The sequence below is a fragment of the Passer montanus genome, unplaced genomic scaffold (assembly GCF_014805655.1).
Source record: "Passer montanus isolate IOZ18808 unplaced genomic scaffold, ASM1480565v1 scaffold45, whole genome shotgun sequence".
Taxonomy (NCBI): domain Eukaryota; kingdom Metazoa; phylum Chordata; class Aves; order Passeriformes; family Passeridae; genus Passer; species Passer montanus.
The window spans coordinates 5,068,402-5,096,295 of record NW_024369373.1 but is presented as its reverse complement, the minus strand read 5'-3'; the positions used below and the strand labels follow the sequence as shown (position 1 = coordinate 5,096,295).

General features: G+C 47.2%; 1 protein-coding gene across 1 annotated transcript in view; it reads left to right on the top strand.

Moving 5' to 3' along the window:
* The window catches only part of ATP6V0D1 (ATPase H+ transporting V0 subunit d1), a 34,339-nt gene extending 6,731 nt beyond the window's left edge, over positions 1–27,608 (top strand). Inside the window, exons 2-8 of the mRNA XM_039721129.1 lie at positions 2,917–3,088; positions 17,074–17,252; positions 20,153–20,232; positions 24,054–24,131; positions 24,715–24,891; positions 25,649–25,726; positions 26,253–27,608. Of these exons, the coding sequence (XP_039577063.1) occupies positions 2,917–3,088; positions 17,074–17,252; positions 20,153–20,232; positions 24,054–24,131; positions 24,715–24,891; positions 25,649–25,726; positions 26,253–26,414 (926 nt within the window). The 3' untranslated portion in view covers positions 26,415–27,608. The remainder of the gene's footprint in view (positions 1–2,916; positions 3,089–17,073; positions 17,253–20,152; positions 20,233–24,053; positions 24,132–24,714; positions 24,892–25,648; positions 25,727–26,252) is intronic.
* The last annotated feature ends 286 nt before the right edge of the window (positions 27,609–27,894 follow it).

The window sequence follows — 27,894 nt, the reverse complement described above, 5'->3', positions numbered from 1 at the left end:
TGCTTGGATGCTAAAAGATTCAGAAAAGTTTAGTTCTGCAGTTTGTGGCTGGCCTTCCTTGTAAAAATGAATTCCAAGAGTTATATAAACATGGCCCTTATTCCAGTTGCAACATAATGTGCTGGCTCTTGTGCTGTGGAGTTGGGGGCACAACCCTTTCATGGAGCAGGGCAAAATGTTCCGGCCAAGCAGCTCATGGGAGCTTGCTCAGAGCTGTTGGAGGGCCTGCAAGGCACAATGTGCAGCCTGTGTGCCTCTGGTCTAGATGCAGTACAGCTCTGACTTCCTGGAAATCAAGCAAACTTATTTTTGTGTCACCAAGTCTGTAGCATCAAGTGACATGACAGCAAAGCAGCCTCTTGCAACCTCAAAGTGGAGTTTCAGGTTGTGATGACAACAAAACAAACCAATGATGTTGGATTTGAGGAAATAAGCTTTGGCAGCTTCCCTACTGAAGGCAGATCTGGGATATGCAATAGCTGCTTCCTCTCCAAAGTCCTGTATGTTGCAAAACAACATCACATGCCTTTTTGGGCAGACTTAGCTTCCATTAGAGCTCTGCACAGCTACCTACTAACTACAGGGAACTGCAAGTGGGAGGTATATGAATGCAACTATTGCAGTTCCCTGTGCCTTCCCTTGCAATCTAAGCTTATGGGTATAATATTCTTACCAGGACCTTTTCTCTCATATTCATTGAACATATTAATTGATCAATTTTGTTCCATGTTTTCTCCAGTTTCTGCTAAAAGCAAACTATTGAAGTCCTGATCTGTCAGAAACTTATTTTCCACTCAGACTCCAAAGTTCATCATTCAAGAGCTTTAAAAAGTGGGACAAAAACTCAGTAAGATGTAGTTCAGGTAGATTTCCCATCTATCTTCACTTTCAGAAATCAAGCAATTGCAGAACAGATGGCTCAGAACCCTTTGCACACAGGGTGCTGCCCGTGAGCTGGGCTTTTTGAAGACTTTAGGAAGTGATTGCTATCAATAATAATCCTGTGCAGGCTGCATGGAGGTGAGGGACATTCCAGGTTCTGGCATGGTCTGGTGTTTGACTCTGTGGCAAGGTTCATGCTGCAGACTCGACTGAGTTACTCAGGCAATACCTGGTCTCTTGCAAGTGTGAACATAAGCTGATCATGATTTGGTAGAACAAACCACAGCTGTTCAGCTGCAGATTACCCTGGGGAACAGAGATCTAGGTTAGAGCTCTGCTTTGCTTCAGCCTTGACGTGGGTAGTTGGATGGGGAGCTCTCTTTGCTACATCCAGGATTCATAGAATTATTGAATGGTTTGGGTTAAAGACCATCTTGTTCCAAACCTCCTTCCATGGGCAGGGACACCTTCCACTAGACCAGATTGATCGAAGCCCCATCCAACCTGGCCTTGAGCACCTGACAAACTGAGTGGTATATAGGTCTCTAGCCTTTATTTCCCTTCCCTAAAAACTCCATCTGTTTTCTGTAACACTGAGCAGTGGGAACATCTTTGTAACTACAGAGTGCTGGGTCAAAACCATCTTTGCTAGAGCTCCTTGGGAGTACCCAGAAGAGTCAGTTGGCTTGGAAGCCGTTTGACCCCTGATCCCTTGGGCTGAGAACAGTGTCTTGCTGTACAAGCTCTGGCTGGGGCCTGAGGAGGAGCTCTCCAGCTTGTGCTCATGGCTGAGTGTAATGTCAATAGGTCAAACTCCTCAAACTAGACTGAGTGCTTGCTCTGACTTTGGTGCTGTGGATGCTTGTGCTAGAATGTAAAGTGAAGTGAAAGACAGCCTCAGTAATGCTGCTTCAGAAAAACCAGGGCTTTTGTTTTCTCTGGATGGTGTGTTCACATCTGGTTTGACTCAGCTCTTCCAGCTCCTCTCCTTACCCCATAAAGGTCTTGAATCCCTGGGAGGATGCTTGCCTAACTGGCCCTCTGAGGTGAAGCTGAAGGGAGATGAACATTGTGTACCAATGCAGCTAGTAGAGCTGTGAGGAGTAGGATTGTATGACGTTCCTTAGTTCTGGATTCAGTTTTTCCACAGAGATGCTTAAATGCTTTTGGCTCAAACAGTGCTTTTATCTTGACAGAACTCAGCATGTTGTGGTTGCTTGTTGGCCAGGACTGCAGCTTGGTTGGGCACCTGACCTGCAAGCAGGGGTAACAGAGGAAACAAAGGTTTCCTCTGCTTGAAACTGGAGAAAGGGAAGAGTTCTGAGCATGTTCTTTAATGCTGGACAGGGTTTGCCTACCCTGTGAGGTGTATTTAAATGGCCTTCATCTTCACTAGCCCCTCTCTACCTATTAATGCCTGTTTTTTTTTTTTTTATTTACCAGCACAATTAGCTGGGCTGCTTTGATAATGTAACACCAAGATGGATTATAATTTCTAAGTTGCTGTTTCCAGCTTTTTGGTTTTGTAAGCTTTATAATTCTCTGCACATCACTATTATCTGGGGAGACTTGCTCTGCATGCAGTTAGGTTCTTGGTTGTGATTTTTTTAGGGGAGCCTGCACCTGGAGCCCTTTTGGCTAGACAGAGTGCTTAAGTTATTTGTTTTTTTTTCTCCTCCTGGATTTCTAGCAAGTACCTCCTAGAAAATCAGTAAGCTTCCACCTTGACCTAGCAGAGTGAACAGCTGGCACCAGTGTGTGTGCTCAGTTACACAGATGGTGTCACAGATTTGTCTTTAAGATGGGGCAAGGCTGATACAGTGAAACACTGATCTTTTCCTGCATTGGGGCTGTCCATGATGAAACTGAGAACAAATACAAGTGTATGACCTAATACATGGGATTTGTCTAGGTGATCTTTCAGAGAAGAGTGCCTAGAGAAGTGCTGAGCAGCAGCTTTCTTGGCTGTGCTGAAAAAAAAAACCCAAACCCAACCCAAAACCCTCTAGAGTGGAATTTTTCTTTCTTTTTCAGACTTGAAGCTGCACCTGCAGAGCACAGACTATGGGAACTTCCTGGCCAATGAAGCCTCCCCGCTCACCGTGTCCGTCATTGATGACAAGCTGAAGGAGAAGATGGTGGTGGAGTTCCGTCACATGAGGAACCACGCCTATGAGCCCCTGGCAAGTTTTCTGGACTTTATCACGTGAGTACCAGGTGGTCATGAACAGCATTTGAAATGCTGGTGTTCTTCCAGACTTGAGAGCTCTCAGACCAGCTTTCTGCTCTCAGCCCTGTGCCTGCTGTGTTTTATGCAGCTTCTTGAATGAAATGAGTGTGATTGTATCTGGAGGTCTCAAAGCAGCCAGCATTGTGTCACTGTTATTAAAGGCTTCTGTTCCCAGGGAGCATGTGCTCCATTGGTACAGCTGCTTGGCTGCCTTCCATTGCAGTACTGATTCAGTCTCTTAGAGGTACCATTTATCTTTGTCCCTTGTGTTAAATGTTCTTGTTTTTTTAAAACTGTGGTCCTGCTGCAAAGCATAGGCATGCCATCCATGTGCATTACAGGAGGGGCCTGCTAGTTCTGAGCCACTGAGGTTGATAGCCTTCATCAGGGCTGATATTCTCCTGTCCCACCCCAGGGTCTCTGGCCCCACACAAACTGGTTCAGGGAGTTGAGCTGCCCAGAAATTGAACAGCTTTTCCCTTTTGGGGTTAACCTTTGACTGGTTTGTTTTTCTTGGACAGCTCAGTGGGATTCAGCAAATGCCAGCACTAGGGGAAGGCAGGACCTGGAATGCACAGCAGGGAAAGACAGGGCTGCAGCAGCCTCAGCACATCTCTGTCAGTTGGTGGGAACACATGAGTCTTCCACAGCAGCTTCAGCTGATGTGAAAAACTTGAAATAGCCCAGCAGTCTCGAGGTATCTTCTCCCAGAGGTTTTGTACAACCCTCTGCTTCCCAGTGTGCTGCTCTTGTTTTGTTCAGTAACAAAATGGAATTGTTAGTGGCAGAGGGATACTAGTTGTCCTAGCTTGCATCTGAAACATGGAAGTAAAATTGACTTTTTTCCTTTCCTTAGTCTATGTTCCTCTAAGCTCTAGTTTAGCTTGCAAACTACACAGCCAGTGGTCTCCTCTAACCACCAAGGAGATGCTTCATGGACAAAAGTGAGTTTCTGGTTTGGTAGAATGTGACTTTAACTTGCATTTCTGAGAAGGAGATGATACTCTATTTTCGAGTGGGATAGTTAATATATCACCTCTGGTACAGTGAGCCTGGGCTCATCACAAGTGATATTTAATCATGCATTTTTGGCACTTGTCTGTTATCCTGCTTACCAGCTACAAGTTTTTGAATGATGCAGGCTGATGTAGAAAGATCTTTGTGGTTAATGGAAAAATTTTAAATTTTCAGCTATCTGTGGTATCTCCTGCATTTGCAAATATTGAATAAACACCTGTCTCTCTGGCACCTGCCTTTGTGTTCACTCCTTTCTGTGTCTGGGTGCTACTGCTATCTCACTTTCTAACCCAGTGGCTCCTTTCTATTATTTTCTGTGTCAGTGTGTTAAAGCTGTCTCCTAAGCCTTTCCTGTTTTCTAGGAAATAGTTTTTACTTATAAGCTTGTCAGTAAAATTTCTAGAGTTTTCATGTTTGGACCCAAATTGGAGGAAATATGGAGCAAAACATTACTAAGCTCCTATTTTGCAGCAGTGTTTGCAATGGATGAAGCAATTTCTAATCCATCATCTTAGCTGTATGGAGCAATCTCTTCTGTTCTCTCAAACTTAACTCTTAAAACACCTCTTTGTCCATCTTGAATTTTCTGTCAAGACATCAGTGCTGTTTGAGCTTGGCAATATTAGGTGGGTGGTCCTTCCCGATTGCTTTTCCTTTGCTGTGTTACAGCTTTATGAAAATGTCTCCATGGAATTAATCACTAATGCTTCTGTCATATCTCTTTAATAGTTTGGGCAGCACAGCAGTATCTTGCAGACTTTAAAATTTTGCTGTTGCCTCAGAGTCTCACTTTAAAAGCCAGTGCAAGCATGAGCTGAATGGTCTCAGGCCAGGCCTGCCTTGGTTACACACTGCCTGACTTGGTAAGAAGGCTATGGATGGTCATGGAAATCCAGTTCCTCTTAACTTCAGTCCTGTTGATCTTTATCCAGTGTCTACATCCACCTCGAGTTTTGCAGAAAACCTCAGTCCTTGTGTAATCAGGCTGGTTCTTACCAGCTGTTGGAATCACTTTTTAAAACTGATGTTCTGCCCTCAACTTGATTTAACTTTGATCTTGTTCTGCTTCTGTCATTCTGATTTTGATGAGTTCTCTACAGCAAAACATGATTCTGTGCAGATACCTGTCTCTTGCTACTGCATAATCTCTTTTTGAATATATTGTTTCTGTTCAGCACAGAATGTTCCTTCCTCAAGTTGTCTTTACTCTTAATCTCTTCTTTTCCTTTTTACCCACAAGATTTGCTTTAATGCCATTGTCTGCAGTGCTGCCTAGAGGAAGGCAAAAGGTGAAGAAGAAAGTTGTTTTTCCATATGGAATGTCTACACTCTCTTGTAAAGTCTTTGGTGAAAAGAGGTCAAGTGTTGGGTTTTGTTGTGGTTCTGCTGCACCACTGATGGAGGGGGCTCCTCTGGGTCTGCACTCAGCACACCAGGGGTGTATTGCTGAAGCAGAGAAAGTGTTACCAGCTTTGACTGGTCTAAAGTGGGAGTCACTATCAGGGTATTAGAAACTCTAACTTACTCTAATGACTAACTCTAATAACTAAACTCTAATGACTCTACAGGCAGGTTAAAACAAGACACAGTGAACCACAAGGAGTTAGGAGAGCATGCTGCTTTTGCCAAGTGGGTTTTAGTATCTTCTCTTGATAAACATTTTATTTTGGTGACAGGCCTAGTAGAAAAGAGGCTTCTTAGGCTGTGACTTCTTAGGCTGCCTTTCAGACCATGTTCCCTGAAACTGTCCCTTGAGTTTTTTTAGGTCTTGGTTTGGGGCAGGGGACAGAAATTCCAGAGATTTTGTCTGCTGACAGTGTAAAACTTCCAATTTGGGTCCCAAATAGTTGGAGTGGAGAACAGCTCTCTTTGGAGCTGGTAGCACATAGTTGTGCCAGTGGTTTTCATCCAGCTCAGGCACGTATGGAGGCAGCACTGTGAAAATGTTCAGCCAGAGGATCTTGGCAGTACTGGGGATTTTATGCTTGTGCACCCAGAGGTACTGTGTCATCCTGCCTGCCTGGGGGACACTGGGACAAGCCTTTGCCTCTTGATTTTTCATTCTGGGTGCACACACAGATAGAGGGTGATCTGTCTTTGCCTTTTGAACATGACTATTTCCCACTCCATTCTTTCAGGGTAGTTAATGAGACTTGAGCAGGAAATGATAAAGACTGCTCCTGGTAGACAGCTCAAGGCAGTTGAGGCACCAGGTGGTCAGAAGAAGAAATTGTATTCAACTGGATGTATCCGTGTGCTAATAGTATACAGGCTGAAGTGAAATAAAAAATAGTAGAAAGATGTGGAAAGTTTGAGCAGGGCTGGCTTCTGCAGGAGGAAAGCTTGAGTTCACCGAGACCTCTTTTGAGTTGTAAACAGAGATTTTTGACACTGAGTGGGATTGTAGGAGGTGTGTCTGGCTCAAATTGGAAGGAAATGTTCTGTAGCAAGTCCAGTTCAGCTTTGAAACTCATTGCTGCTTGGATGTCTTTGTATGTACTTACCTTTTTGGCCTTCTTAGGACTCCTGGATAACCTCACATAAGATGGGCACATCGGGGCCTCTTAACACTCATTGATAGTGGCCACACTGTTCATGGCTGATGCCAGGAAGTGGATCAAGCACTTAAAAAACAGTCAGGCTTTCTCCTTCCTGAATGTCCTGCTGAATCTTTGGGGTGGTTTTGAGTGCATCATTGGTGACTGTTGTGCTTGTTTTTTGAGGATGCTCTGATCTGACTCAGGACACATTGCTGAGATCTGGGGAAATGTCTGATTGTGGGAGCAGCTGTAGTCCTTGTCACCTCTGGCCCCAGCACCAGCCAGCCAGGAGCCATGCCGTTTGTCCCAGGTGGAATGATAGCGTGTCATTCCACCTGCTTCTTTGAAGCAGCCCTGCAATACGTGAGGCCAGGGACAGGAGAAGCAGCAACAGGGGCAGTGGAGAGGCTCTGGAGCAGAGGGCGCGTGCTCCGCTCCCGCTCCGGGAGGACGCGCGTGCTCCGCTCCCGCTCCCGGAGGATGCGCGTGTTCCGCTCCCGCTCCAGGGAGGGGAGGCCGCGCTGCCGGTTCCTTGCCGGAAGGTGGCACTCCAGCCCCGTGCTTCCTGTCCCCAGGTGCACAGCCAGCGTGGGTGAGGATGGTCACCTGGGGAGGTGGGCAGGAGTTAACCTCTGTCCTGAGTGTAGAGAAAGGGCAGTGTTTAAAAGCACGAGAACAAAACTGACCCCAGAATGCGGCTAGGCAGCAACCCCAAAGTAAGGTCTTTGTTCCCCGAGTCACTTGCTGACACTGATTTTTTTTGGGTTTTTTTGTCCTGTTGTGCTCCTCTCCTGGCACCTCATTGACTCTTTCCTGGCTCTGGTTCTCTCCAGGAACTCTTCTGTGGCAAGTGTTGTGTTCTCAGTACCAAAATAAGGGAAATCAGCCAACTTCCTCAATTTGTTTTTTCAAGTGGTGGCTGTAGCTGGCAGCTTCTGCCACTGCAAGCAGAAAGCTCGACTTGCTGAGCCTGCTGCAGTCTCCATAACACACCTGCTAGCTCTGCATCTTGCCACGCAGCTCCTTGCTGGAAGGCTGCTGGTGCTTCCCCATGTCTTTGAGCCAATCTTAGTAGGTTCTGAGTGATAGGCACAAATTGTCTGTTAACATCTCTGCTCCAACACAAACAATGGACTGTTTGGCTGGGGGAATGTAGTGATGTTCTGTAGGGCAGCAACAAACAGGTATTAAGTGTTCTTGAAACAGCAAAAGCCACTTCCTGAATTCAACAAGCACATGTTGACTTGTGGGATGGAAGTGGGTTTTAGGTTCTTCTTAGTGATGTGCTGCCTTGCTGTTCTGTACAGGCTTTGTTCTTTGTGTTAGCCTGACATGGTGCCATGGCCTGTCTCTCCTTCCTTCCAGTGTTCCTGTATATGGTTTAGATAGGAGCAACATGATGATAAAGAATCCTGACTCCAGCCTGCTGTAGCTTGATGATTGTCAGCTTTAGTATTTTTCTAGTGGCAAGGAAAAGGGTTTAGTGGTTTTTTGGGGTTGGTTTGTTTGGTTTTTGTTGTGTGTGGGTTTTTTGTTTGGGGTTTGTTTTGGGTTTTCTTTCCCTCCCCACTTCTTCGGCACAGTCTCTTCCCTGCTCTGGGAAGTCTGCCTTTGCAGCAGAACAGTGTCAAGGCCCTGGCAGCTGTTGGGCCCTTGAGCCCTCACAGCAAACTGATGGGCAGAGAAGGGTCTGGTCTTGTCTTCAGTGGGGGAGCTGCTGACAACTGTGGACACTGAGTGTGCTGTGGGAGTGAGGGCTAGGGGCAAGCTGGGTCTAAATACATTCCAAATCTGTGATCAAGCCTGTCATCTAGAGGACAGACTAGGTCATCTTTTATCTTTGTCTTACCAGCCTACAAGGGCTGGGAACCAGGTTCTTTTTTTTGCCCCGAGGATGCAGCTGGGAACTTGGCTTTCAGTATGTTTTTGTGGTCACAAGATGTGTTTTTGATGAGGCTGCATGTACCTTTTCCCCTTGTGTGTGCCTTTTTTTCACTGCCACTTCCCTCTGTTACCTTCTCCCTGACCTAGTCCTGCTCTGCCTCTCCCCTGCACTGGATAGATCTAGTTTCTGCTGCACAACTTTGAATTCAATTTTAATTTTGCAGCAGTGGTTTTTCTGAAGCCAAATTTTTCAATTGCTACTTAAGATGAAGAGCACTAATCTTACTCTCTGGAGTAGGAAGTTGCCTGTCTTCATTCTAAATGTACTTGAGTGTGCATCCTGGCATAACTGTGGGGGTTACAAAATATGACTGCATCCTTTTGAAATCCTTTCCTGGAGAAGGAAAAAACCCTTCAAGTGCTTTACATTAGGTGTAGTTCATTGTGACAAGTCCCACAGTCTGAAGGATCTTTCCTAATGCTGCTGCATTGAAAATTACACTATACTATTTCAGTCAGGTTCCTTGGTGGCAGTGGGGTTAGGAAGCAAAAATTACTGTAGTGGCTGGGGATTCTGCATAAAAGGTTTAAGAGCCTTTTCTGGCACAGATTGTTTTGGCAAAGCAGCACAGGTTTCTGACAAACAGCTTCCGTGTTTGCAGGGAGTGCAAAGTTGAACTGATAAGCCAAGTTCTTGGAGGGATTATGCAATATTCAAAAGTAGAGGGCATGTAGCTAATGGTCTGGAAACGATCAGAGATTTGTGTCCTCTGGATGGTGGCATCAGAGCTGCATCTGCTCACCTGCATTCCCAAAGGATGCTGGTCTCACACTGGTTTCCCAGAACCAATGTCTGTGATGATGGACTGGGTTGCATGGTGGTGACTGTGGGAGTAGTGGTGTGACTGCAGGTGCCCTCATTAGAAAGGGAATCTTTGAAAGGTGTGTTTCACTCTATATTACATTAAAAGGCTGCTTGGTTTTTATTTTTTTTTCCCTGATGCCTGAAAAACACTTCATTTGGCCAGTGGATTTGAATGGGAACAACCTAACTGTTCTGCTATGGAGCTGCATTGTTCTTCACAGTGTGTTAACACAGTGCCTGGCAAACAGTGAGCTGTGGCAGTGATCAGAAAAGCTAACAAAATGTTACTGGTGGCAGTAGAGATGCTCAAAAAGTGAGTGATGAGCTCCAAATTTCAGCCCATGTGTCACTAAGGGAAGTCTTCAGTGAAACTCTGCAGAGTCTGAGAAAGGGCTCTAGCATGCAGGCTCTGGGTGATTAGGTGAGAATTTATTGCCCTGGATATCATCCCCATCCAAGCCTGTGCGGTGTCATCCACAGGCAGTGTGTGGACTTCTATATCTTCTTGGCCTTTGTTTAAAGATGAATTTCTCTGGTGAGTCTGCAGTTTGCAGGAACAGTCCTTGTACTTCCCCCATGCTCCTTCTTACAGTCTTTTCCTCAACAGGCTGAGGAGAATGTCTGTTAGAGGCATAAAATGAGAAGGGAAGGGAGTGTGTATTAGGAGGTTATCAGTGCTGCTCAAATCAATTTGTGTGACTGCAGCTTTTCCAGAAGAAAACCCGTGTGCAGTGCCTTCAGCTGAGTGTGCACTCACTGTGCAATTCTGTTTACATCTAACATGTTTTGCTTCTTGACTGAAACCATTCCCAAGGTCTTTCATGCTTGACCTTAGCAGCTTTTGTTTTCCTTTTACCGTTCCATTGATTTGCCTCACCCAATACTCTAGACTGACAAGTTCAGCCCAGGGAAGGTCTGGAGGCCAAGAACACTACTTCTGAAGGTTTCCTGGGGGCATCTTGGGTCCTACTCCCCTCTCCCAGGTCCATTGAAGCCTAGCAAACGCTTGTGTAGAGCTTTGAATAAGTACCACAATGTTATTTAGAGGCTGAGCTAAATTTTGTGTCTGCCTCCTATGGTTTACTGCATGTCAGGTGGGATGATGAATTTTCTTGTCTTCTGCTGGCAGCAGCTCTGTATGCACAGAGACCTTCTGCACATTGGCTGGGTCCAGACCACACATTCACTGAGAAGCAGGTAAAGGCTTTTAGACCTCTAAACTCATTCAGCTTTCTTAGCTACTAGAGACAGTTTGGGGGATGTGAACAGTGCAGACTTTCCTCTTATTTTATATCCATGAAATGTTGTGGGGTTTCTGCTTTAGTGGTAAGGTAAGAAAAACTTTATGCAAGTTTGACTTTTGCAGCTGGTTCCTGTGAAAGCAGCATGATTGCATGTTTTTGGTCAATATTTAAAATTTAATTAGGGCTCAAGTGTGTTCAACATGGTGCAGAGTGCCAGGGCTCAGCTGTGCACATTAGCCTTGTGTTTCTCAAACTTTGAGACATCAAGTTTAGGCACCAGGCTGGAAGGTGCTCAAAACATTCCCTGATGTTTCAAGGGGTTTTTACAGATCAGGAACACTGAGTCAAATTCATAAAGCCTTAAAATGAAAAGTATTTCTTGTAGCTTTTTTCTCGTTAGTCTTTAATGCAGCTATCACTGCATGTAAGTTAACAGATGATACCAGTGGAAAACTGAGGTCAGTATCCCAAGAGACCTAGACTAGAGGATGGTAAAAATCATGTGGAGATACAGCTAAATATAGATTAATGCTGAGAACATTCCTGGATATTTGGTTTTGAAAGGCTGCCACAGCCTCTGTAGTACTGTGAAGTTATAACTCTTTGCTCTCAAATGGTCTTGTTGATCTAAGTTTAGCAGAGCACCCACTTCCTGGCTGAGCGCCCTTGGTTTGTGGTGGCAACCATGAAATTCTCAGCTTTCTCTTTGGCAGGTTCACGAATGTAGCACTTAGGTATGGTTTGTATTGATGTGACTCTAGGAAGAGACCAGCAAGGACACTTTGAGCAGAGATCATCACACATTGCATCTGCTCTTGCTGTTCCTGGACTCTCTGAGCTTCAGCTGCCGATGAGAGGTAGAACTGCTGCTGATCTGACCTGTTCTAATACGAGCTGAAAAACTGATTAAAGGATTTGACTCTGTTCACATCCATTGTCTATTACTCAAACAAGTCTCAGTGAGGCACTGAGATCTTCCTGATGTGCAACATTCCTCTCCTTTCCAGATCAGGACATCTGTGCAGTTATTTACTAATGATCTTAAGCCGACCCCGCAGATACAAACATCTCAGCTGTTGGCACTATTCTTAGTGTCAGCCACTGCTCTTTTGGGCTTTGAAGTCTGTGTGTTGCTTTCCCTCGTGGCTGCTTAACATTTGGAGCTTGAGAGAGGTGTGACAAGTGGCTCTGTGTACAGGCACAGTGTCCACTGGGATATAGATGGATCTGTGTATTTATGCACAAGCCCAAGGAAGCAGTGGTACGACCAGCCTGAAAGTTTTTCCCTAAGTTACTTCTCTCAACACCCCCTGAGTATGTGAACTAAATGAGCTGCAAGAGGGAAGCACTAGATGCTAAAGTGACTATAGTCAAAACAACTTCATTATCTTTTAAAGCTGTCTCTAGAATTCTTGCAGAGTTCAGAGCACTGCTCTGCTCCCACTGGAAATTTCCCTTTTTCATCCCAAAATAAATTCCTGCTTCTATAGTAATCTGAGTAACTGCCCAATGCAGTCACATAGGAACTTTGGCCTTGCTCACAGTAGTCTGAGTTAATGTCTAATGCTGGTTTTGGAAAGCATTAAAGCTGCCTGAGCAAGTCAATATCTTAACCCATCCTGACAAAACCCCTGCTATGCACCTCTGCATTGGCCCACTGCTGTCTGTTGGCTGTGACATGGAGGGCTGTCCTCATGATCCCTTACAGAGCAGCTGTTTGAGCTACAGTTTTGGCTCTACTTTTGGAGGATCCCTGAGAATCTCAGGTCATGCAATATTCCATCATTAGTCATGCTTTGTGACTACTTGCAGTATTGTTAACGGATTTTTTAGTATCCTGGAACAGAAAGCAATAAAAGACCAACCTATCTGCTGTAGGACAATGACTCTTTATGATTAGATTAGATTAGTAAGTGGAGGAGGGAGAAGCTGTAACTGTTTTGGGGTCAGTGCCTTGCAGTGCTGTGCCTGAGTGCCTTGAGGCCAAGTTGTAAATGCCCCATATGATGTGTGTTCATGCATTTCATGTGCTCCCAGCCTTTCCAAATATTCAGTGGGCCACTGCAGTCTTTCTTGCATATCTCGTTTATCAGTGTCTGTACTTCAGTAATGCCAGAAGGAGGAAACATACATTGTCAAAGTACTTATGTATGGCTTTTGCACTTGTGTTCTACTCCTGCTGGATCCTGCTCCATAGCTACCCATGTCAGGATTTAGCTTCTGGGGGCTGGCTCTCCCCTGTTCGTGTATGGTTTTTGCACTTGTGTTCTACTCCTGCTTGATCCTGCTCCATAGCTACCCATGGGTGACTATGTCAGGATTTAGCTTCTGGGGGCTGGCTCTCCCCTCTTCTTTATGAGGGTTCTCTGCTGTGTCTGCCTGAGACCATACCTTCCAAACCCAGCAGTGAGAATGAGCTCTGGCCTGATGCTGCTGCTGGAAGGAAGGTTTCCCCCACCAGTGCCCCTTTTTTGGCTTCTCTAGGCATATCCTAGCCTAACTTTGTTCTTGTTATCTGAGTGTCACCCAATGCATATTGTTCTGCAGTGGGAGTTGCTGGAGGAGCAAAGATAGTGGCTCCAGTTGTCTCAGGCTTCAGGAAGCTGTAAATCATTGTCTCTGAGGATATTTCTATGTTTGCTGATTCCTTTTGGTCCCTTAATAAGAAATTATACTCTCCTGTGAGATGTTACTGACACTTCTCAGTATTGACTAAAATTGTGTTTCTGTGAATGTGAATTTCTGGAATGTACAACACCTCTGTTCAGTGGGTGACAGGAAGAGTTATGGCTGGTGTAACTGTGCATGTCAAACTCTGGCTGGTTTTGTGCCCATGTCCCCAGGTGAGCAGAAAGCAGCTCAAAGCAGAGTGTAAAACATGTTTGTGTGCAAGAGTTTTGCTATGAAGGGGCCATCCAAGTGGGCTGAACTAAGGCTTCAGGGTGTTACAAGTGACAAACTACTTCTATTTTATGTGTCCCAGAACATGGTCTTCTTACTAGCTGCACTGAGAGCTAGTGAAGGTTAAAATGCTCTTGGAGGGGTCTGAGCAGGCATTAATCATGAAAGCTGAAACATTTGAAGCTCATCAGAACCTTATAGGAGATGAGGAAGATGACAACAAAAGTTGCCCTATTGCATAAGTAGTTGGAGGTTCTTAGAAACACTGCTGCTGCTGAACTTACTCTGTTTCTTTGGGCCTGGGAGGAAATGCCAGCCTAGCCAGGACCTCTGCTGTGGTCTTGGGACAGCTTTGCTGATGGAGGCAGATGGGTCCTTGTTGAAACCTGACACAGCAATGTGACTGTTGCCCCTTCCACATATGAGAAGAGGCTTTTCCAGCTGCCCTGGCACTGGAAGACTTGTCCTTTAGCCAGGAGTGGCTAAGCTGTGACTGGTTTTATTGGGATGAAGTAGGGACAGAATGTGAATGAGGATGGTCTGGCCTTCCTTGAGGTAAATGGAACTATTTTGAAGGATTAGGTAGTGCTGCTGGTGTCTGCCTGGCCTTAACAGGTACAAGAAGACCTTTGTCCTGCTCTATTTTCCTTGTTATTGTGAAGGTTTGAAATGTTTTCAGGAGGGAAATTTGAATGAGAATTCCCTTCTGTCTCACACATACTGACTCTTCCTGCAGGGATGAATCCTTTGACAGCAAGATTTAAGGAGATGAAGTAATCTTTAAAACAGTTGGTGCTTCCTTGGCATTTGGGCTGTAGACCGTGCATTTCCCAGACCTCCCTGAAGGATGAGGAAACAGTCAAGTTAAGGGGTATAAATTAAACAGGGAGGGCCATGCTTTGCTGTCTGGCACTGGAAGCCAGCTGGATTGTCTTTCCTGAGACCATCAGTCCAAAAGCAGGAGCTTCCATGTGTGAAGACACTCAGATTTTGGCAGCTCTCCCGAAACCTGGCTGTGGCTTTTGTGCTGAGCTGGACTGGGAAGGCATGAATGAGCTTGGTGGGACTGCAGTGAGCTGCTCTGAAGACCTGAGAGCAGTAGGGCTCCAGACACTTCTCCTCAGTTCCTGTACAGTTGACATTGGCCAGGCTCCTTGCAGATATGTTGTGGAGAGTGGTATCTGTAGTAAACTGGGGATAGGAAGGAGGTGTGCTGGAATACACAACTGTATTTCCTTACCTACTCCTTCACTGTAGGCTGTTAAAATAACAAATTTTGGTAGTGCTGTATATTGTTGCCTTGCTTTGTTGAGAGAAGTGCTGGCCATGGTCTTTCCTTAAAGCTACTGTGTTGCACTAAGGAAACTTGCATGTTGAGCGCAGATGGTGGAGCTGGGAAAAGATCTGTATCCTTGTTCTGGTGCACCTCATGGAGAAGCATCTGTGTTAGGGTGCAGATGCTTTTATTTACCAGGAACCAGCTGCTTACTGCAAGGGACTTAGCTCCGTTCTCATAAACAGGCCCTTCTTGCTGTCCTGGAGATTGCAGTCATCTCCATGGTGAGAGCTGCACAAACAGGAGGGAAGATAATGACCTTGCAGATTAAAGGGCAAAAGGAGGTTTCCTAGTACATGAAGCTTGTGCTGATTGCCCTGGTTCTAGATTGAACCAGGAAAGGTAGGCTGTGAAAACAGAAGGGCGCTCTGCAAAAATCGTAGGGCCAGGAGGTGCATTACTCAGCCTTGCAGTGTGGAGAGAAAAAAACAGCACCTGTTTGAGGAACTAAGGTGTGGATTTGATGTTTTCATGGACGTGCCCTTTGAGCATATTTGAGAGGCAATAAGCCCGTCTAATAAAAACTAGCAAAATCTGCCTTTAACTGGCTCTGCTTACCTGCCTTTGATGTAGTTAAAGGGAAGCAGCTCTGCACCGTGCTCTTTGTTAGCTTGGAAATGCAAAGACCAGCAGCATCCCAGTGCGTGTCTGGTAAATATCACCAGAGCCTTGCCCATGTCTGTCATCTGTCCCAGGATGCTGGCCTTAAGTTCCCTTTCTTCAGTACTTAAGTACCTGTGGGAAGCCTGACTCTCTACAACTCCAGATATGCATAACTCCTTTTGCCATTCTAGTTCAGGCCTGATCTCATTTGTTTTGAAGCATCTTCTGCCAAGGAGCTTCTTGAGGTCTTTTTCATAATTTAACTTTTTAGAGTTCTAGGAATGCGATCAAGGGAGTGTGAAATGCCACATACCCTGCTCTTCAGCATCTGTGCCTCTTCCCTGTGCTGCTGAGGGATATGTGCAAAGGCGACTTGTGCTGACTAAAAAACCCCCTCATCTCACTTGATGTTTTTCAGGTTCTCAGCTTGGTTGGCTTGTGGCTTAGCTGGTGGTGAAGATGCCTAGAGTATCACTGCTGTTCTTGCTGGGGACACTTGGTATTTATGTGATGCCTCAATCTCTTGCTTGGACGTTCTACTTGGAGAAGGCTACCAGCCTTTCATGTGTTCCCAGTCTTCAGGCTAGCTCTGTCTCTCTTCTCTGGCTGGACTGGGAGTACTGGGAGGTGTTCTTTCTCCTCTGCTCAGGAGAGGCCTCACCTGGAATGCTGTGCCCAGTTCTGAGGTTCTCAGTGCAGGAGAAAAATGAACATATTGGAGAGGAAGGCCACAAAGGGCTTGTGTTGGTGGAACTTATGCCAGGTACTGTGATTCCAGATTGAATGTCCCATTGCTGCAGTGCCAAAGACTGAATCTGCTAATCCTGAACAACATAAGTGGAGAACTTGGTTTGGGGCGTCATAACTTGGGCTAATGCAAAGAAGTTTGTAGCTTTTGGTGTAAGGTGTGAAAAACCTTGTGTGTAGTTTCTTGAGGGTGTGAGTGAAGGTTGTGCCAAAGCTGCCAGTCCTGTTGTTGTTGGAATGGAGTGAGGCGGCAGAAATGTGACCCTTCCTCCTTTCACTTGGCAAGATGGAGCAGTGTTGCTGGCACTGAAACTGGAGCCAGGCTCCTCTTGGAGGTGTGTGGGGTTAGAATGAGAGACAGTAGACAAATGACCATGGGGGAATGTTATGGAAAGCCTTTCCATTGCAAATGTGGTTGTGTGCTGAAGCAGAGCCCCAGGGAGGTTGTGAGATACATATTCTTGCAAGTAATTCAAAGTCATATGAACATTCAAAAGTCTTTTTGCCTGAGCAGTTAGAGCCAGCCAAGTTTGGAGCAGGGTATGGGGCCAAAGACCTCCAGAAGTCAGTTCCAGTTTAATGCTCCTCAGTGGTGGGTGGTACCCAGATGGTGTGGTTCAGCTGTGGCGTAAATCACAGCCTGGGATTATGCCTGATTGCCTTTTCCTAGGCTGGCATGATAAACAGATGCTAAGGAGGTGCCTTAGTACTTCTTTGTGGGAAGTGTGCATCTTTCTGGAGATGTTCACGAGGAGATGATGAGTGCCTGTTGCTGGGTTTCACATTGTATGTATTGTTTCAGTCTTCCTCTTTCCTTCCTGCAGGTACAGCTACATGATTGACAATGTCATTCTGCTGATCACTGGGACTCTGCACCAGCGTTCCATCTCCGAGCTGGTGCCCAAATGCCATCCTCTGGGAAGTTTTGAGCAGATGGAAGCTGTGAACATTGCTCAGACACCTGCAGAGCTTTACAATGCAATCTTGGTGGACACTCCCCTGGGTGAGTGGAGCTGTTCAAAATACCTCTCAGCTGTCTGTGGTGGAACAGATGTCCCTATCTCCAGCTAAGCCTAAGTTGTGCTCCAGGAAGACACAAAGCAGTGGGTAATGCACAGCTGTGGCTGTACTGCCTGTGGTGGCTGGGCTTGAGTTCAGGTTTATGTCTGTCCTATGCCATTTTTTCCTCTAGAGGACCAGCTACCTCTCTGTACCCTTCAATCAGTGTCCAGGGAAGCACAGTGGTAGGGCAAAGTGCTGGACAGTTTGGTTTTTGTGAGCCAGGCCTTGAGTCTCCTCCAGACTATTGGGTCTTCTGCTGGAATGAATCACTTGATTTCTAGCTCTTTTAGTTGGACCATTGGGTAATTTCTTGTATGCAGTTTTTATAGATAATTATAGAGATCTGCACATGCCCAGTCTTGTTCTGAGACTACTAAAATTAGCGCTAGTTAAATAAAAGCCCTTTATATAAACAAAAAACAAACCCAAACAACCACAGCAAAACAAAGAAATTTCCAAAAGTCTTTTAAAACTCATTGTATAGCAGCATCCTGGACTGAGGTGTATTATCTCAAGGCTACAGGCTTATTCAGGAGGTACATAATGCTAAAACCAAGTGTCTTATGAAGAGCTAGTCAGACAGATCTGTTCTTTAAAGATAAAAGGTGTAGGAAGTGGTTCTGGAGAAAATATGGAAGTCTTTGCAGTAGTAGGGGAGGTAGTCACAGGTGACTTTCTAGTTTAGCATCTGTGGGCAAAAACGTAATGAGATATGCCTGAGTCAGTGATTAGTCATTCTTTTGGGGTTGCTAGAAAGAAGAAAACACTCTAAGTCATCATGCTGTCTTTGATAGAAATGGTTGGCTTTGGAACTGAAAGTGCTTTTTTAAATGCTCCGTGTAATAATGGGGCAAATGAAGTAGTTGTCATGGAAAAATAACTTGTGCCCAGTAAAGAAGGGAGAACCTGCCTCAGGAGATGTGGGTTGCAAGGCAGGGCAACAACAGAGCAGGAGAACTGAGGCTCTGCATGCAGCTGAGTTGAGCCCACTGTAGGGATGATGTGTGGGAAGAAAATCCTCCTCACAAGTAAGTGGGAACCTTCCCATTTTGGCAAGAAGATAGAACAGAGATATTCTCTCAGAGACCTTAAAGCTTCCAGCAGAATATGGAGTGAAAATGCCCCATGTCAGTTTTGAGATGGTTCTGGACAACATGGCTGGCAACTGAGGGTCTTTGCCTCTTGCTTTCATGTCCTTTTACATGAGTTGGTTTTGCCTGCTTCAGCCCTGCCTGGGCTAGCTTCTCCAGACCTTTGCCCTGGCCATGCCCTTGGGGCTGTGTACCAACTAATGTGGCATTTCTTCAGCAGGGGAACATGGGGAGTAGCTGTGTTGCCTAAACAAGCAGGCATGCAGGCTTCAGTTGTTTAACTTGCACTCTTTCCAGTGACCACACGCAAAGAAACAGCAGCTCTATCTCCTAAAAGGACTTGAGTAGCTACGTGGCTTGGTGGGAATGCCTAACCCCAAATGGCTTTCATAGGTTAACAGGACTGTAAGCCTAATTTGGGATATTGGAGGGCCAAGAACTGAAATAGCTGTGTACTCATTCCTCAGCTACTCTGAAGTAGCCACTGCTTAGCTATCCAGGCTGGCCAGCACATCCTGCAGTAAAAACCAGTCCTGGCACACTCTGTTTGCCTTTTTGCCAACCATCGGGAGCAGCGTTCCCCTGGACACGTGGCATTGTGCTCTTGGTGCTGCAAAGAAACTTCTGCAGAGGTTAACCTCTGTTCAGGACCCTCCAGACCCACACTGTGACTGGTGTCCTTCCAGGCAGCTCATACTATAAAAGTGGTGCAGGCCAGAGGTGTGAGCATGCCTTGCAGCTGGTTTTTTGCACAGAGCAGAGCACTGGTCAGTTCTCAGCACGACTGTGGTGTCTGTTACCCACAACTGCACTGTGTAAGCTGAGACAGATCAGATTTCTTTTTGTAGCAAATTCAGCAAAGTTGGTTACTGAGTGAGGGTTGAAGTCAGGAAGTCCTGTCAATGGGTTTTATTGTACTACTCGTTTGCATTTACACTGTAGATGTAAAAGACTCATCTGTATCTGCAGCTTGCAGCACCTGTTTGATCTGAAGTCTGTGTTCTTTAGATGGCAACAACTTCTCCAGCTCCCTCCCAGCAGTACTCTGGCAAAGTATGTAGGGGCTGAGCATCCTACCAAGTCCTACTAATTTATTCTGTCTCCTGTTACTAACTTTCAGCTAGAGAAATAGAAGCCCCTGGAGGAAGTGGAAAATGAGACCGATAGACTTGACCAGGAGAAACAACTCCTGACTCCAACCATGACCAGTGTCATGGGCTATAGGAGCTATGGCATCATCATACCTTCTTAATCCCCACTAAGATATTGTAGAAGGAGGGAGAAGCATCAGCTCCTTGTGTTTCATCAGCTGCTGTCTCACAGGTGCTTAAGCACTCCTGCAATGCTGTAGCAGGCTGTAGCAGTTCAAAGCTGCCTTGTCACCTCCAAGTGCCTGCATCTGGGAACAGTTGGGGAATGCTTATTTTTAAATACAGGTTTCTCTATCACTGATACTGGGGGCTAGAGCTCAGAATTTCTGCTGGGAATAGGCTGTTAACAAAACCATAGGACTAAGGGGTAAAGAAAGATTTTCATATGAGAACCCCCAAAATTATTATGGCCTAAGGAACCATGGTGGAGCCTGAGGTTTTGAGTCATGACAATTTGGCTGCTGAAGATAAGGGCCAGGCCTAGGAGGGACAAGCTCAACACAGGATGTGCTTCTGCCTGGTATTGTTGAGGAGTCTGGAAAATGCTGAGCATGGCTCTGGTTAGGGCAATGCTAACTCTGTCTCTGGCTCTGTTTCAGCTGCTTTCTTCCAAGACTGCATATCTGAACAGGACCTGGATGAAATGAATATTGAAATAATTCGAAACACGCTGTATAAGGTAAATGAATCACAGAGTCACAGAATGGGTTTGGTTGGAAAAGGCCACCGTGGGTCACCTGGTTCAACCTCCCTGCTCAAGTAGGGCTATCCTGGAGCACATGGCATAGGATTGTGTCCAGATGGTTCTGGAATATCTCCAGTGAGAGAGGCTCCACACCCTCTCTGGGCAAACAGTTCCAGTGCATGGTCACCCACACAGTAAAAAAAGTTCTTCCTCATATTCAGGTGGAACTTCTGTGCATCAATTTCTGCCTGTTGCCTCTTGTCCTAGTGTCCTCTCCTTCCTGCGAAAGGAAGGAGATGTAAACTTTCCTATTTATTCCTGGCATGGTGATTAAACATGGCCAAAACTCACTCCCATCCATTGGAAAGTAAAGATAACACTCCTGGAGGGGCCTGACATCCGATCACACAGCTCTGCTGAGTCAGGGACCAGAGCTAGGCAGAGAGGATTTTCTCAAGAGTCTGTGCAAGAGATTTTGCAGAGGTTGTGTCTTTGAGTTTAGTCATGCCCCAGGCAGGAGTAGTCTCCTCCATTACCACATGGGTTCAGAGGTGCAGTTAACTGCATTTACAGTGACTAAACTTAAACTTGGTTGAAGGACTCCCATTGGCTTAGCTCCCTGTCTTGAGCTCTTCCTAAAGACCTTCCACCTGTCTGCCCAAGCCTTCTGTGGCTGTGATTGGGGTTACATGTTCTTGGTAAAGCAGTGTAAAAGCGCAAGCTGGGGAGGAGAGTATGGGCAGAGGGATGTGGAGGGGACTAAGGATCTCCTTGTCCCAAGCTGTCATCTCTGCAGGCTGTGTCTGGTTTTAGCTGGCAGTGTTGAAGCATGTGTTTATGTGCAGGCTGTGGCTATCGCTCCATCTCGACTCTCTGGATCAGGGGTGGGATGTAGATTTTATCTGTCAATCTTGTTTTGGCTGGTCACGTCCAGCCTGCAGTCAGTGTGACCTCTTCTTCCCAAGAAAGCTGTAGCCTGTTTGGAGAGGCAGAGAGCAGGTCAGGCGTGAAGGGAAGAAGGCAAAGGGAGGGAAAAGGAGCGGCATGTCAGCAGTCATGCCCAGCTGCCTGTGGCCTCTGGCATGTACTGGTCTTTGCTGTAACAGGGAGAGACACCTGTGTGCATAAACACCACAGCCTTCCAGGGCACAGGCCTCGGTCTCAACATGAGGCAGGAGGGGGAAGGCAGGCAGCAGAGTGGGCACAGGGAAAACTGGTTGGGAGGGAGGTGGGATGTATCCCCTTGGATCCCAGCCGCCATGTCCTTTCCCATATCCTTTTTGAGGCTCAATACTGCTTTGTAGTCTGCTCTTCCAACCCACAAATGGAAATGTAGGTGCCTGTAATGCCTCAGTATGTGCTGGCACTTGTTCTTGCTAAAGAGCTGCCCCTGGGGAATACAGGGGCTCTGTCCATAACAAATCAGTGGGATGAAGGGGTGGAAAATGTGATTGCTGCTTATAGACTACTTGAAACTACCTCTCTCCCCAGGGACTGGAAAATGTATAATACAATGCAAATGAGGGAAATAAAATCAGGTCTGAAATCTGCAGAGAACTGCTCTGAAAAGCACAACAGGCCTGGGACAGATGCCTGCGTTCGTGTGGAGTTGGCATGGGAAGGGGAAGTGCTATCTCCCAGACATACTGGAGGCTTTTAAGGAATCTGAGTGTGTTGACAGAAGGTTTGAGCAGGATTCATACGAGGAAGGCTATTACAAAGGCTTCTTGTTAGCAATGAAGATTCTCAAATGGAAATATGATTAAAATGGGGAACAGAGGTTAAAAATGGTCAGTGCTTAGTGTAGAGTGCAGCCAAGTCTTGCAATGGAAGTGTGCTGGCATTGTTATCTTTATTGCTGGCCTTGTTATCTTCAGTTCTTACTCCCTTTGTTCCATCTCTTGTTGAAGTGAAGCCAGCTGACTGTTGGCCTTTGCTGATGACTTTCTTGTAGGAACCGGTTGAAGGAGCTTTGTGACTGGACAGTAAAATAAAGCAGGCAGATCAGTGTGGATAAATGTGGAATGGTGTATGGGAGAGGCCAGGAAGGAATCCTAACTCTGCTGGTATAGTGAGGGTCTCCTTGTTCCTTCCTACTACTAATTGGAATCTTGGGTAATGATTAACCTAAGCAATTGTCTCTATACAAGGTTACTTGTTCTTAACAGTAATAAAGAACTGTATGAGTATCACTGTGCTACTGCATGCATCTGTAAAGTGTGTTTGACCTGGATACTATCTCATTCCTCTCATCTCAGAATATGAATAGCAAAACAGGAGATGATGCTAAGGCAGACACATTTAGAGGATTGGGTAGGATGACTTCGGTTCAGAAAACTGCAGGAAAAGGTTAGGATTCCTCACCTGGCAGAGGAGGGTGGTATCCACAGATGAAGTTGGAAAAGTCAGTGTGGATGGACAGGCCAAGGCCTGTCTTCAGACTGGATTTGAGGACAGATGAGGCTAGCAGGAGGCAGGGGGAGTGGGTTCATGAAAAGGAAGACCCATGAAAGGCAAAGACACCTCTGTTCCTGGGGTAAGGGCTTCAGGACACTGGAGTTTTTCTGCCAGTTGCTGTCACTGGAAGGGTACCCAGTGCAGCTGTTTACAGACTGTTTCCATGTTGTCTGTGATATTGGATCCCCATTCACTGGTGGATATTTGAGTTCACCTATATTTGCTTCTAAAGCCTGAGGCTTGTGCATGAGCTCTGATAAGGGCAGGGTTGTGACTGAATCTCTTCTCCATGTTCACTTTCCTGTCAGCCTCAAACAGCATCCATTATCCATGTCCTTGTTCCTGTGGTAACTGCAGTCTGTGCAGTTAGTCACTCGTGCTCTGTGCTCTCCTCCACCTGAGCAGTGGCAAGTGCTGGAGAGGCTTTCTTTGGGTGATGCTCACCCAGCATTGTCCTCTTGCACTGTGTGGTAACAAATATTTACAGAACACAGTCATCCAGGTGCTTTCCTGGTGCAGAGGGTGAGGGTATCCAGCTAGTACATTCTTAGTCCCTCTTCAGTCCTAGAGTTGTTGTGATAAAGCAGAGATTTGTGGTGTCTCAGCATCCTTTTATTCCATCCCTTTAAAGTGATTCTGGTTGCTGCTCTCTGCTCGGGAAGGCGTTTTATTACTTGATCACTTCTTCTGAGAACATTTTTGCTGAACGATACTTTTAGCCATCCACAGCCTTCTTAGGCTCCCCCTGGGAGACAGAGTCATCTTCCAGATGGATTACGGAACATCTCCACAAAGGATTTCCTGGAGGCAGCGTAGCTGTGCCTGGCCGTGTGTTTTCTGCAGTGCTTCAGTTGGGATAGAGACCAAGTGGCCGCAGTGTGAAAAGAGAATTAGAGAGAATGGCTGGTTTCTTTCACAGATGTCCTGTCTCATCTCTTGACTCTGCTTACACAGCGCTCCTTTCTGAGTGTAGGTCTTGCAGCTATGGTTGTGTGGCTTGGCATGTTTGTGGAGGCCAGAGCAGGGTCAGGAAACCACGTGAGACTTCAGTAAAATGAGTTAGGCGACTCAAAGGAGAAAAATAGGCTTTAACCTTGCTGCCTGGGGATCTTGCCCACAGTAAGCTCATGCAGTCACTTGAACAAACCCAACCACAACCCTTCATGTCTCTGGCTCCTGGGGAAAGCGCAGTCGTTGTGTGGGCAAGTTCACATGGGGCCAGAGTGCCTGTGCTGTGTTACAGAGCGTCTGGGAGCAAGCAAGCAAAGTCTGCTTGCTGTCTGTCCTCTGCTGAAGGCCCCTGTGGGGGAGTAGATGAAGCTGTGTAGGAGAATGCTCATCTGCCCTCTCTCTTCCAGGCTTACCTGGAGTCCTTCTACAAGTTCTGCAAGACGCTGGGAGGTACCACGGCAGATGCCATGTGCCCAATCCTAGAGGTGGGTGTGGAAACTTCCATAGCTGGATGATATTACAGTGATGGTCATCACTCCCTGCTCAGGCCCAGCTCGTCTGCCAGCTGTTAAGCATTCTCCAGGTCATGCTCAGCATCCCCACGCCCACTTGACCTGCTCACTGGGAGGCCTGGGGAACACTGCCTGAGCATGACTTTGGTTCCCCAAGTACTGATACCTTTGTTGCTTTTGTGGCATCATCTTCATCCTCTCACATAGATAACATGTAGGAGAGCTACCAGAGCTGTTTGGGTCACAGCCTCTCTCCATGCCAAAGCTTGCTGTGAGATGGGCAGAACTTAGCAGCAGTAGATGAGAGACACTCCTTGACTTGGGCAGGATTTGGCTTGTGCCTGGGATGGGGATTTCCTCACCTGAATGCTCCCAGCACTGGGCATACTGGAAGCCTACACTTGTAGCCTGCCCTAGCAGAGCACTGGAGAGCTGTACACATCCCAGCAGCCTCCTCATGCTGCCCTCTGATGTGGCTGTGTGCAGAGCAGCACTGATATCTGCCAGCCTCTGGTAAAGATGCTGCATCCCAGCATGAGCCACTCTTTTCCCACAGTTTGAAGCTGACCGGAGGGCCTTCATTATCACCATCAACTCATTTGGTACTGAGCTGTCCAAGGAGGACCGAGCCAAGCTGTTCCCACACTGTGGCAAGCTCTACCCTGAGGGCCTGGCTCAGCTGGCCAGGGCAGATGACTACGAGCAAGTCAAAAACGTTGCTGACTACTACCCTGTGAGTGCTCTGGGGTGAGAGCCGTGGGGATTGGTACAAGAACCTGCTCTGGGTCAGAGCTTCTTGGGAATATGGGGGAACTTGTGGCTTGACAGCTTGGGGATAGAGGTGCTAGTCTTCTCTGATGCTGTTGGTCCTGTGCTCTGCTTGGACAGGACTTGGCTTGCCCGAGATGTCATTGGCTTGTTAGTCATGGCTGTCATTTTAGGGGTGATTGGGAGACAATGTTCCCTGTCCAAGGGTGTGGGGACTGCCCTTACCACCAAACCCTTGAGGTGCTGATGTGGCAGCAGTGACAGACTCTCCTTGCCTTATTTGGGAAAGGAAATGTGTTTTCAGTGAGAAGTGGAGTTGCCCCACTTCCAGCCTTGAGCTCTGGCTCCGTTCAAGGTGAGACACTGGCCTGGGAGGGCACGTTTGGATTTGTCTGTGTTCAAAGCACTTTGTGCGTGGCTGGGGATCTGTTTGGAGTCAGAGCTCAGTGTCCCCTTACTGAGCAGCCTGTGTACATGGGCACAGGGATCTGGACCAAACCCTGCAGTCTGTACGTGGAGGGGTCTGTACCTGATGCCCCTTTTCCTGTGGCTCAAAGCAATGATACACCTTTGAGAGCTGCACGTTTTGGAGAAGGGGCAGGACTCTTGGCTTCTCTGTCCTCTGACTTGACAGGGTGGCTGGAGTATCTGTGACACAGTGGGCCCTCAAGTTCTGCTGAGTTTGGGTACAGGGTATATCCTCATGTAATGCCTTCCTGCAGGAGTACAAGCTGCTGTTTGAAGGGGCTGGCAGCAACCCTGGAGACAAAACCCTTGAAGACAGGTTCTTTGAGCACGAGGTGAGTGAGCCATGAGATGCTGCTTGATGTGTGCCATTTGCAAAGCTCCAGGTGTCAGGAAGCTGGTCTGCTGCCCTCTCAGCAGCGCTGTGGATGAACAAGGTTTGGGGGAAGGAGAAGCATGCTTGCCCTCTGCTGCTGCATGAGAATGGGAGCCTGACATAGTGCTTGGCCCGTTGTCTCACCCAGACAGATTCTAACAGTGTGAGGAGGCATGTTTGGGGCTGCTAATGGATATTTGGTCCATCAACAGCAAAACCAGAGTGTAATTGCATGGAAAATAAGGACTTTTGTGGTACCCAAGTTATAAATATTTCCCCCTTCAAATGTCAGAGTCTGTCCTGAGCCATGTGCTATAGGTTGGAGCTGTCCTGAGGACCTAGTGAGATGCAGAACAGGATACCTGTGCAGAGCCTTCAGCCTGTTGGGAAGTCATGGGTCCTTCCAAGCAGCTGCATGCTTGCCTTGACCAACTCCTCCTATCTGAGGTGAACAAATGACATGTGCTCCTCTGGGCTTTCCCCAGGTAAAGCTGAACAAGCTGGCCTTCCTCAACCAGTTCCACTTTGGAGTCTTCTACGCCTTCGTGAAGCTGAAGGAGCAGGAGTGCCGCAACATTGTGTGGATTGCAGAGTGCATCGCCCAGCGACACAGGACCAAGATTGACAACTACATTCCCATCTTCTAACTCTGCTCTGCTCCTGCCCCACCCCTGGAGTCCGGAGGGACCCCTAACTCCCTGATTTGTCCCTTGCCCAGACTCCAGGGATGTCCCATCTGTGGAACTGGATCAAATGAGGAAACTGTACAGTTGCTAGTTAAATTATTCACAAGCTGGAGTTGTGTGTGCTGTGAGACGTCCGGAGGGACCAGTGGTCCAGGCTTAGCCCTGTGCAGCAGGAGGGCCTCCTGTTGTGTATGCAGTAGTCACAGTTCACAGTGTTCCTATACTAATTGCTGTGTGTGCTTATGCTCATAGAGCTGCAGGGGGCTGCCTCTGAAGGGGTCCCACTGCTGCAGAGGAATGGGTCAGGTCTGCCATGGCTGGGGGCCCTCTGTCAAGTGCTCTGCACGTCTCCTACTCAGTGTTGTTCCTGTGAGATGTAGTTAGAATGTGGTTTGTAGCGTAGCCCATGCTGCTGTGCAATCCCTGCATCCCCTTGTAGTGAACCCTGACCTGGGAGAGACCAAGCAACCCTGGCCAGGACTGGAATGGAGCCTGTGGGAATGTGAGGGCAGAGCCAGAGTGCTTGTGGAGCACAGTCCTCCCACTCTGGCAGTGTTTGCACTCATGCAATCTTTCTGTGTCTGCAGAAGCAGCTCTCATTAGTCTCCCTACTGCCCTGGACAGGACTCCATAAGCTGGCTGAGCTCCTTCCTCAGAGCTGTGGAGAACTACAGCTTGCAGTTTACTGGCACAACCATGGAAGAGCCGGGGCTCCTCTGGGCTCTGCAGATGGTGGTGTACCCTGCACCCCTCCAGGGTAGACATCCAGGCTTCTCCCTTGCAGAGGGTGGATTGGCACTGCCATGGAGCTGCATGGCACAGCTGGCCAGGGGCCAGAGCAGCCTTAGTCACCCTGGTGGGGGCAGGGATGTCCCAGGCCCTGCCTATCTGTGGTCTAGGGTGGGAACCATGCCCTGGGCATGGTGTGGCCCTCCTCTTTGCTGCTCTGTTCTGGCTGGCTCCTACTTGCACTTGAGTTCTGGGAGATGTGCAATGGCAGCAGACAAGCTTTGCTGGAGGGAAACACGCTGGATGCTGCTGGGAGGAAGGATCAATGGAGAGTGGTTCTGTCCCAGCTTGTGCTGTGGTCACCTCTGCAGTTTGTTTTCCTGTGATTCCCCTCCTCTCTACACCAATAAATATCTGCCTACTGCACTGTTCTCTCCTGCTTACTTGGGCACCTGCTCCCACACCCCCGGGTGGAGCCTCCATCAGTCACAGGGAATCTGGTAGTTGTGGTAGTGGAGCCTGGTGTGGTTCCTGTTTGAATAGGGACACTTGTTTTCACCACAGGCATGGTTGTGGTACCACCCCATGTGACCTGGGGTACTCCCTCCAGCCCAAGCCATGACAGTTCCTGGTCTGTGGGTGCAGCTGGCTGCTGAGATAAGGGGTGCAGCTTTATGGGAATGATCCATAAGTTAGGGAGCTGCATGGTTTG